We start from the raw sequence: 12,071 nt of genomic DNA on the forward strand, positions 1-12,071 counted from the left end.
TACAAAGCAGCAAAAAACACTTGTTCTGAGGGACTGTCTACAAAAAAGACAGCAGACAGGGATAAAAACAAAATAAAAGTCCATCTCATGCTTTCAAGAGCATCAGGCACTGGAAAAGAGTTACATATTTCATCAGAATATACACAGCTACTTTTGATTGACCATCAATGGAGAAAGTTTTTTTATGTTTGTTTTTTTGCCCAGAAGAATGGTGTAGTTTCAGCATCTACCAGCAGGGCATAACTTCCAAACACTAACTAGCCAAATCTGGACCCCTTGTTTGCTGTAAATTTCCCATGTAAAATATGCATTGATGACAGTTAAACAAAAATGTCCCACATGGTCATAGGGAGGGCGGAAAAACAGCAAAATTATGAATAAATTACAAAAATATTTGTGATGCAAAGAAAAATTTGATTCACATAAGTGGACTTGACTTGTGATAAAAATTATGTTTAAAATTTAAAATTTAAAAAAATAATAATAATATATATATATATATATATATATATATATATATATATATATATATATATATATATATATATATATATATATATATATATATATAACAAGAACAACTTGAATCATGGCTTAATTATTTTAGGTCACATCAATAATATACTGTTAATTTAAATGTAATTTAATGTAATTTAATTTATGCAGCTTAAGCAAACCCTCTGAGAACATATTAATTATTCTTTCCTGTATCTCTTCATCTTTCCTTATTACACCTCTGAGACACACTTTATATTGACTGTTGTATGGCTCTTTTTTCCATCTGTTTTCAGGGCAGAGGTGAGAGACGACAGACAGTGGATGTTATTACTGTATACAGCAGCACGTCAAGAAAGAAGAGTGGAAAAGGGTGAATCTGACACGACTGCTCGATTTACTTCCAGTTCTTGAATTTGGACATGATTCGGATATGTTAAAGGCTCAGGGGAAAAAAAGTCACACTTGGCTCCTTCACAGTTAAAAATAACCGAGATAGGATATGAAGGATCCAAATTTAAGAATATGTTTAAGATCTGCTGATCTTACTTCCTTACATAACATCACATGAAAAACTAAGGTGAATTACACTGTATTGGGCATTCAAGGTGAACATGATGGCATCAATTTACTGATCAGAAGTTAGCTTTAAGTCAGCTGTCTAAACATTGTAATAGTCAGGGGTTTTGTTAGCCTTTGATCTTCCAGCTAAGAGTTGAACTGTGTGTGAATGTTACTAGTCTTAGTTCTCGTGACCATTTGTGTTTATACCATTTGGGGAGCTCAGTTGGGGGTAATTGCCTCTATTGTCTTTAGCAGTAGTCATCCCTAAAGGCTGTGCATAAGTTCAGCACCTTTAGGGACAGCCCACTAAAATGCCTATAAAGAAACCATGTAAAGTTACGTTAGTCAGACTGATTTGGGAAGAACTGCAGCCGCGTCAACGCGAAGTCCTCAATAAAGAATAACTTTGTTTGAACGTGATCCCCAACGTCTCCTGGTCTCTTGCTTCGACGAAGAAAAAGTTTTCAACAATTTGGTGCCGTGACCCGGATAGAGTTCCAGCTCCTTCACCGGAATCCAGATTGAAACAGCAAGCTCAACAAAAGATCTGCTTTCCAGACTGCATCTTTTGGAATCCAGAGCGAAACCTCTAGCTAAACAAAGACTGCCAGACTGAATCTTTCCAGCTTCCTCCAGATTGAAAACTTCAAGCTCAAACAAAGATCTGCTTTCCAGACTGCATCTTTTGGAATGCAGAGCGAAACTTCCAGCTGAACAAAGATTTCCAGTCTGAATCTTCTTTTACAAACAAGGGTTGGTGAGTGCTACTCTATTCAAAAGAACCTTTAAAGACCAGTACAAGTTTGAAATCCTCTGCGCCGTTCAGAGAAGTAGTTAACAGACAGCTGCAGGGTTTTGTTAACTAAGTTTATCCTCTAAAAAGTTTTTTTTTTGAGATGAAATTGCATTATCCTCTACATTGCTAGAGAAGGTTTATCCTCTGTAAAGTTAGTGAAGATTTATCCTCCGCTTTATCAGGGACGGTTAGCATTAGTGCTAATATTTTGGTTTATCCTTTGCTTCAGGCAGAGAAGAATTAGCTTTATGTGCTAGTTATTTCTGTTGATCCTCTGTTCTTGTAGGCAGGGAAGATTTTAGCGTAAAGTGCTAGTAATTTGTGTTATCCTTTGCTCTGGGCAAGGAAGGTTAACAATAGCTGATGTGTTAACAAGTGTACCCTCTGTGTAGACACTAGAGAGAAGTTTTAGTGTTTTTGATTGTGTGGTAACAAAGAAAACTCACAAAAATGTTTAGGAAAAATCCCAGACTGATCCCCACTACTGAAAAAGGTGGCCGTGCAGCTCCATTGTGGTCAGAAAGCGAATTTAAAACATTGTTGGGAGAACAAATGGACTCTATAGTGACGAAGTCCGTCAGATTGGATTTGACAAAGAAATATGAGATTCATCCAGACAAAGCATGGTCGATGGAAGATTGTAAAAAGGTACTAGGAGCAAGTGTTCGCAAGAACAAAGTCAAAGCCATTATTTGTTGCCACAGAGAATTTGTTTTAGCAATAGCTACAGAACAGTCTAAACGCAACTCAGAGCTGGAGAAACAGAACAATGAGCTCCGTGCTAGAATATCTTCTTTGACTAAGAAATTACACCGCAACAAAGATGCAGAAAAAACTGATGAGGGAGAATTTAGTCAGCCGGATAACATTTATCCTGACTTAAAAGCTTTCTTTGAAAAAGATGTAGCCATCCAATCAGTAACTGATAAGCCAGTAGATTCAGTGAAGGTGTGTGGCGCTAGGAGAAGGTCTCAGGGAATTGAGGTAACTGAAAGTGTTCCTCCCAATTCTTCTGTTGTCCAAATACAAGCTGTTGCCAAAGCTCTAGGACCGAAAGATATCGAGAGACTATCCCAGAGTTTACCTTCAGCACGCACAGAATTTTCTGAATTTAGAAGGGCATTGGTCAGTAAAATGCGTCTTTACGACATGTCGTTGCCAGAAGTTACACAGCTGATGTCACAAATTCTAACTGAATCTGAATTCAACAATTTTGAGTCTGCTGTTACTTCCGAACTGCAACATGTCAGTAAAGGCGATTTGAGAGAAGGTGTTTTGAAAATCCTAAAGAATATCTTAGGACCGAAAATCGATTGGTCAAGAGTTACTAGCTGTGTACAAGAGAAAGGAGAGACTGTGAGTGAATATACTGAGAGGTTCTGTCAGGTAGCGGTAACGTACAGTGGAATAGTGGATGATTCCGAAAGGGTGTTAGCTGACAAAGGAGCTCTAATCCGAATTTGGGCAGATGGTCTTGTAGCTGAGTACAGAACAGCCTTGCCATTCCTAGATATTACGTGGGCTAAAAGAACTCTCAGAAGTAACCTAGAAAGTTTAGCTATTTGGGAAAGAGATTCTGATGTCAAAGAGAGAGTAAGAATTGCAGCAGTTTCTGTTAAGGTCAACTCAGAGAAGCCAAAGAAACGCAAAAGTCCTAGAGAAGCCAGTTGTTCTTACTGTGGCAAGCATGGACATTTTGGAAAAGAATGTAGAAAAAACAAAAATAACTTAAGACAAGTTAACAATGTTATGCAGCTCTTACTACATTTGTTTGCTACTTTGAAGCAACCCCTCCCCTCGTCATTGGACTCGTGGCTAAGCTTTTTGAGGTGTTAACCATTTAGGCTGTGATTGCTTAATCTCCCCAGTAACTCACAACAAAGATGAAAGACTTATTGACTGTCACAGCCTTTGTTTGGGGGACATTCAGTATACTCACAGCCTTAAAATGTTATACCACAGAATATTGCAGTTAGACAACCATCCTCTGTTAATGATGTTTATTAGGACTGATGTTTCACTGGAGAATGGAAATGTGCCAATTTTTCTCACACACTGTACAGTGTGCACACAACAGGGACAGAATAGGACACACAGACCAGGGCGGAGCCAATGGAAGAACCGATGTGCAACAGGCCTCGGGGGTCAGCCATGTGGTGAAGATTTCCTCATCCCCCCTCTTATCCCCACCTCACTGGTCCATAGGTGTCAAATCAATTAAGAAATAGGGAAAGAATGAAACAACCGCAGCAGACGCTACAACCCTAGTGTTTAAACAAATACTGCTACAACCCTAGTGTTTGGACAAATACTGCTCTGTCGTCTTTTGTTTTCTTTCTTCCTCTGTGCAGATAAACACTTGATGGCTGTTCCAAAAATCCATATGCAACGACGTCTCACCTGCATATGAAGCCACAACCTCAAGAAGACAACTACACCCACTGCTGAACGAGCCAATCACAAAAGAAAAAGAAGAAAAAAAAAATACACAACGCAGAAATACAAAACCTTCAGTCATCCATCGATATGATCAAGACTACAAGCCTGCACCATTATCTGAGTGCTGCACCTGGTTAATATGACTGAAGATAACTTTTCATGGTTCGGAAACCTGTTAGTATCAAGTGTGTCAACCAGCAAATGACTCACGTCCAGCACACCCGTAAGATTTCACGGACCCTAAGTGCATGTTTGTTTCTGTGTCAACATGCAATTACAGATGAACAACACAGAGCAAGTTATATGTGCCTGTAACTTACACAAGTTACAAGAATGAACATATGTGATGTGCCTGTAACTTACACCAGTTACAAGAATTAACTTTATGTGTTTAAATTTGTATTTTGTGACAGTTTTTAAGAACTCTCAAACGGGGGACTGAAGGATCCAAATTTAAGAATATGTTTAAGATCTGCTGATCTTACTTCCTTACATAACATCACATGAAAAACTAAGGTGAATTACACTGTATTGGGCATTCAAGGTGAACATGATGGCATCAATTTACTGATCAGAAGTTAGCTTTAAGTCAGCTGTCTAAACATTGTAATAGTCAGGGGTTTTGTTAGCCTTTGATCTTCCAGCTAAGAGTTGAACTGTGTGTGAATGTTACTAGTCTTAGTTCTCGTGACCATTTGTGTTTATACCATTTGGGGAGCTCAGTTGGGGGTAATTGCCTCTATTGTCTTTAGCAGTAGTCATCCCTAAAGGCTGTGCATAAGTTCAGCACCTTTAGGGACAGCCCACTAAAATGCCTATAAAGAAACCATGTAAAGTTACGTTAGTCAGACTGATTTGGGAAGAACTGCAGCCGCGTCAACGCGAAGTCCTCAATAAAGAATAACTTTGTTTGAACGTGATCCCCAACGTCTCCTGGTCTCTTGCTTCGACGAAGAAAAAGTTTTCAACAGATATGAGTGGGAAATACGAAAAAATATACGAAAACTTAAAGAATCTTTTAGTGGTACAAACTACAGATCAGCCACTGTGCAGAGAAAAGTGCACAGCAATTAAAGGGTGTGACACTAAAATATCAAGAGTGCAAAATAGACACACTATCCCACACCACTCCCTCCCCCCACACATATATATGAAATAGCGTGACTATAACACAGAGCAAGTTTTTGCAAATGTGTGAAATAAAATCAATAATTCAGCCACAGTGCAATAAAAAAACAACAACAGGAAGGAAGAGGTTACACAAGAGTACAAAACAGACACACCCCCTCAAACACACACTCACTAACACACACGTAGAGACACATAGGTTAATTTTTTATTGAATTTTGATGTTATGTGTAACAAAATATCCTCCTGTGTTCAGGTTTGACTGTAGTAAAATTAAATGCAAAATCTGACACTTCAAATCAACATTTGAGAATGTCTAAGTAAAAAACCAAATCCACAACTTAATAAAACTAAGTATTTATTTATGTCTAAAAACCACTAGTGAATTTATTAAGGCACTTTATATAGAACTATATAGGCATCTAGTGGTTACACCATGGCATTACATAAGTTTTTCTTTTATTTACTCCCTCCAGATGGCACTAATCTTTATGGATCTTTAATCTATCATGGAATACTGCTTTAATTGATTTTTTTTATTATTATATATTAGATTATTTTTATTTTTTTTCAAAAGCGAAAAATAGCTAATATATTAATATTTTAATAAATATTGCATAGCATCTTAAAATCCCCTTCAAAATAATTATCAAAAAGTTACATTTCAAGGCTTCGTTCACTTTTGACCGCGAAGGAGCCAAGTGTGACCACTAAACGAAGAGGGTAAACGTAAAAGTAAACAGCTAGACTAAACATTTTTTCTCATTTTATTATTCACTTACTGAAGCATTTCTTACATGTTAAATATACCTTTATATCAGAAAGATTATTTAAATTTCTTTGTTCTATTGTATTGTCATATTATTATTTGCTTTTTTTTTCTTATTTTAATAGCTAAAATAAAATAAAACGAACTTTATCGTGATATATATATATATATCGTTATCGTGAAATTTTTTTTTTCTCATATTGTGAAATATGATTTTGGTTGATTTTTAATCAATACTTTCCAATATTGATCAATTATTCGTAATCAACATTTATCCCACTTTGACCACCATCTTGGAAAGATTTTCTCCCTGAACTTCTTGCAAAGCATTCTGGGATTACATTCTCCATGATCCTGGCTTAATGGCCATCCCCCCGAGGACGATAACGATCAAGTTTTAATAATTGTTTTAATTCTACGAGACTAGCGAAGTCCACACCGCAACTACTGTATAAAGATAATGCCAGACAGGAACGATAACGTTGGAATCATATTTAGAACGATTTTTTCCAGCTGATGAATGATAAAAACATTTGAGACAGCCAATCAAAAGCCATGTGACTTTAGAGAGCTCGAGCATTTAAAGCGGCAGACAACAAAAAAACAGAACGTTATCATGTGTTGGTGTGGATGCTAATATAGTTATGGTTATAGCTATTGTTCTTGGTTTAAAACAGGCCTTTAGAATTTGCCCAAAAGAAGGAATATACAGAATACTCAATTCAACAACTCACTACAACAACTCACTAGATTTTGAACAGAGTCTGTGTGTGTGTGTGTGCACCTCTTGGGTCCCTGTATGCTGATCATGCCCATGTCCTCTGTGTGGTCTATTAGTGTGCAGCGGAAACCCTGGTCCTGCAGCGCTGACTGGATGTGGCTCCAGTTGTGCTGCGCCACACCACCTCCAATGGCCAGGTAATACGCATCACCTTCAGGACACACACACACGATGTGAATATAAACTCATGACTTCCTCCTAACATGCTGATGAGATGCTCGCAACGTCCTGTTTCAATGCCTTACACATCAGTTCTGTGACCCTGAACAGAACGAATCATGCGTGTTGTTTACCGTTAGATTGGGGTGTCAGTGGGATGTGGGCAGGGCTTGGCTCCAAACGACTGACGGTGAGGTCAGACTCAACTCCGCCCCTCTTGTTTAACATGCAGGTGTAAACTGTGGAGCCTGAAACACACAATCAGTCAAGATAATTACACTTCAGAAAGGTTTACCACTGAAAGTATGTGGTCAGAATATTATATGTTATACTGTATGTTATAGATATTATATGTGAAGAATAGAAAAAAAGAGTGAAAGTAGATACGCTCAGTGTGGATGGATGGGAGACTGAATTGGCAGACAGAGATTCTCACCTGGAGCTTTGTTGACATCAGCTGTAAACAGCCAATCAGCAGCCTTCTTTGCATCCGGCCCAGTCAAGTAAAACTTACCAAAGTAAGACATATCAAACACAGCTACAGCATTCCTACAGGTCAGACACTCGTCCCGAATCTGGGATCAAACAAAAATTTTAAATATATATATATATAAAAAAAAATATATATATATAAATATATATATATATATATATATACAGTGAGGAAAATAAGTATTTGAACACCCTGCTATTTTGCAAGTTCTCCCACTTGGAAATCATGGAGGGGTCTGAAATTGTCATCGTAGGTGCATGTCCACTGTGAGAGACATAATCTAAAAAAAAAAAATCCAGAAATCACAATATATGATTTTTAACTATTTATTTGTATGATACAGCTGCAAATAAGTATTTGAACACCTGTATATCAGCTAGAATTCTGACCCTCAAAGACCTGTTAGTCTGCCTTTAAAATGTCCACCTCCACTCCATTTATTATCCTAAATTAGATGCACCTGTTTGAGGTCGTTAGCTGCATAAAGACACCTGTCCACCCCATACAATCAGTAAGAATCCAACTACTAACATGGCCAAGACCAAAGAGCTGTCCAAAGACACTAGAGACAAAATTGTACACCTCCACAAGGCTGGAAAGGGCTACGGGGAAATTGCCAAGCAGCTTGGTGAAAAAAGGTCCACTGTTGGAGCAATCATTAGAAAATGGAAGAAGCTAAACATGACTGTCAATCTCCCTTGGACTGGGGCTCCATGCAAGATCTCACCTCGTGGGGTCTCAATGATCCTAAGAAAGGTGAGAAATCAGCCCAGAACTACACGGGAGGAGCTGGTCAATGACCTGAAAAGAGCTGGGACCACCGTTTCCAAGGTTACTGTTGGTAATACACTAAGACGTCATGGTTTGAAATCATGCATGGCACGGAAGGTTCCCCTGCTTAAACCAGCACATGTCAAGGCCCGTCTTAAGTTTGCCAATGACCATTTGGATGATCTAGAGGAGTCATGGGAGAAAGTCATGTGGTCAGATGAGACCAAAATAGAACTTTTTGGTCATAATTCCACTAAACGTGTTTGGAGGAAGAAGAATGATGAGTACCATCCCAAGAACACCATCCCTACTGTGAAGCATGGGGGTGGTAGCATCATGCTTTGGGGGTGTTTTTCTGCACATGGGACAGGGCGACTGCACTGCAAGGAGAGGATGACCGGGCCCATGTATTGCGAGATTTTGGGGAACAACCTCCTTCCCTCAGTTAGAGCATTGAAGATGGGTTGAGGCTGGGTCTTCCAACATGACAATGACCCGAAGCACACAGCCAGGATAATCAAGGAGTGGCTCTGTAAGAAGCATATCAAGGTTCTGGCGTGGCCTAGCCAGTCTCCAGACCTAAACCCAATAGAGAATCTTTGGAGGGAGCTCAAACTCCGTGTTTCTCAGCGACAGCCCAGAAACCTGACTGATCTAGAGAAGATCTGTGTGGAGGAGTGGGCCAAAATCCCTCCTGCAGTGTGTGCAAACCTGGTGAAAAACTACAGGAAACGTTTGACCTCTGTAATTGCAAACAAAGGCTACTGTACCAAATATTAACATTGATTTTCTCAGGTGTTCAAATACTTATTTGCAGCTGTATCATACAAATAAATAGTTAAAAAATCATACATTGTGATTTCTGGATTTTTTTTTTTAGATTATGTCTCTCACAGTGGACATGCACCTACGATGACAATTTCAGACCCCTCCATGATTTCCAAGTGGGAGAACTTGCAAAATAGCAGGGTGTTCAAATACTTATTTTCCTCACTGTATATATATATATATATATATATATATATATATATATATATATATATATATTATATATTATATATATATATATATATATATATATATATATATATATATATTTTTTTTTTTTCTTTTTATGATTAAATAAATACTGGAACTGGAAACAAACACTCTCACAAACATCTACAGATGTTGCTCACCACATCATGATGTGGAGGGAAGTCAAAAGTGTACTCTTTGCCAAGTATCTGGCTGTACTTGTTCACAGTGTTCTTGGGGACGTCGTAGGCTCCGTAGTAATCATAATCTAGAACCTGAGGAAAGGCCATTGCAAACACAAGTTTAGCAGACAAACCAATCAACCGTCAACACTGTCACGATTTCTGGCCTATACTGAGGTAATGGTGCATATGTGTGTGTGTGTCTGTGTGTGTCTGTGTGTGTGTGCGTGCGCGTGTGTGTCTCTGTGTGCGTGTGTCTGTCTGTGGTGTGTGTGTGTGTGTGTGTGTGTGTGTGAGAGTGTGTGTGTGCGCGCGCATATGTGTGTGCATCTGTGCGTGTGTGTGTCTGTGTATGTGTGTTCACATGTGTGTGTGTGTGTCTGTGTGTGTAAGTGTGTATGTGTGTGAATGTGTGTGAGTGTGTGTATGTGTGTGAGTGTGTGTGTCTTTCTGTGTGTGTGGGTGTATCTGTGTGTGTGTGTCTGTCTGTGAGTCTGTGTGTGTGTGTATCTGTGTGCGTGTCTGTCTGTGGTGTATGTATCTGTGTGTGCGTGTGTGAGTGTGTATGTGTGAGTGTGTATGTCTGCGCGCATATGTGTGTACGTGTGTATCTGTGTGTGTGTGTCTGTCTGTGGTGTGTGAGTGTGTATGTGTGTGCGCGCATATGTGTGTGCATCTGTGCGTGTGTGTGTCTGTGTGTTCACGTGTGTGTCTCTGTGTGTGTGAGTGTGTATGTGTGTGAGTGTGTATGTGTGTGAGTGTGTGTGTCTCTGTGTGTGTAAGTGTGTGCGTGCGAGTGAGTGTGCGTGCATGCATGCGTGCGTGTGTGTGAGTGTGCATGTGTATGTGTGTGAGTGAGTGTGTGTGTATCTGTGTGTATGTGTGTGTTGAAAACTCACTTGAGCAGGTCCATCTTGGTTGAACCATCCCGGTCTCTCCCAGCCGTGTCTCTCCTGAAACACACAGCCCTGTTCCTCGAGCACCTGTTATATAACACAACCATCAAACATAAAATATTTCGGTTTCCAGTGAAGGATCCAGCATGTTGGAGGCAGAGGCTAAAGACAGTGTAGAATCGTAAATATGGAGAGAACACCGCGAGATTTCAAAATCTGAAAAACCTCTGTGTTTGTAATCAACATTTCAAACTGGACGACAACGAACACAGTGTCTGGGCCCAAGAGGAGGCGAAACAACTGTGAGTAAACCGTCGTTCTGTCAGTTCTGCCCAACTTCCCAAAGCAAAATGGTAAGAGATAAGGTAAGAAAGCCATAGTTTGTTTACCATAACGCCATTTAAAAGTAGATAAAGTATGATGCAGTTTTCAGTGATAACCCTACTCTAACAACACTGTATTGTTAATAACCCTTTGTCGATCCGCCTCTCTGTGGGAGGTTCATCTGCAGTTCTCATGGAGCCCTGGAGCTCTCAAAAGTCTGATGAAGCAAAACACGAATGACAAATAAACGTGATTTTCTCTGTCCTAGCACCAAGAAAGGGAAATCATTTTATACTATAGACACTGTGACAATACAAAACGAAAACTTACATTATTATTATTATCTTTATTAAGTAACTGTTTAGTGATCCAAGTCAAAATGGTTTAATTGCTTAGAAACACTACTCAACTAGGCACACAATTTGGGGTATCATTGATATCTGTAGCACAAACAGAGCAGGATAAGTTATGCATGGGTTTGGGGTCCCGAACCATGTAGGTAATCGTAATGGTGATGCGTCTCATCAAACACCCCTAATCAACACAGATTCTGAGCAGAAATGTCAGTTTAGGCAGAATAAAGAGTCAGATGTGGCATCCCTCCCTCATGCTTTTGTCTTCCAGCGCTCGAAAAAGCCCATCACGATTTCTCCAGCTATTCTTGAGCTCGAAAACAAAAAGAAGGAATTGGTCCACCCTCCTCCCGGCCCCCCACACAGCACCAGATTCACGCTCTCCATCTCCCAGGCCAGAGAAACACTGGTTGCTAGGCAATTTGCCTTCCTTCTCCAGGGCTTTTGAAGTCCGTACATTCTTCTCCTGGAGTAAAGTATGAGCTGACGAGCTTTCCATGAGTCACGCACAGCAGCTTGTTCTTATCCAGCATGAAACGCTATTATTTATTGTTTTCTTTGATAATGATAATGCTAGTGTTCTTTAACAGGCCCAGGCTAAAAATACTGTTCGCATGAATTAATTGCCAATGAGCCACTAGTGTACATGCTTGTCCTTAACAGAGGAATTTAAAGAAGTATGTGGTAAAATAGGTGTTTATCGAACTGAGAAGAAATGGAAAGCAGAAGTTTCTAGAGGTAAAAACAAACCTGACGAGGATCTGCATGCGGTCAAGGTTTGCACAGTTGATTTCTTGAGCATATACAATTATGTGGTGTCAGTGATAGAAAGCTTGTGAATTTAAGGGACGGTTCAACCAAATTATGAATTATGTCATCATTTATTCAGCCTTATGTTGGTAAA

At 39.3% G+C, this 12,071-nt stretch overlaps 1 protein-coding gene across 1 annotated transcript in view; it reads right to left on the reverse strand.

Moving 5' to 3' along the window:
• Nucleotides 1-12,071, reverse strand: part of sardh (sarcosine dehydrogenase) — a 67,240-nt gene that overhangs the window by 17,905 nt on the left and 37,264 nt on the right. Inside the window, exons 12-16 of the mRNA XM_084104736.1 lie at nucleotides 10,494-10,577; nucleotides 9,574-9,687; nucleotides 7,568-7,706; nucleotides 7,266-7,379; nucleotides 6,976-7,123 (exon numbers count right to left, since the gene is read on the reverse strand). Of these exons, the coding sequence (XP_083960862.1) occupies nucleotides 6,976-7,123; nucleotides 7,266-7,379; nucleotides 7,568-7,706; nucleotides 9,574-9,687; nucleotides 10,494-10,577 (599 nt within the window). The remainder of the gene's footprint in view (nucleotides 1-6,975; nucleotides 7,124-7,265; nucleotides 7,380-7,567; nucleotides 7,707-9,573; nucleotides 9,688-10,493; nucleotides 10,578-12,071) is intronic.

The sequence above is a fragment of the Abramis brama genome, assembly GCF_963993115.1.
Source record: "Abramis brama genome assembly, chromosome: 25".
NCBI lineage: Eukaryota > Metazoa > Chordata > Actinopteri > Cypriniformes > Leuciscidae > Abramis > Abramis brama.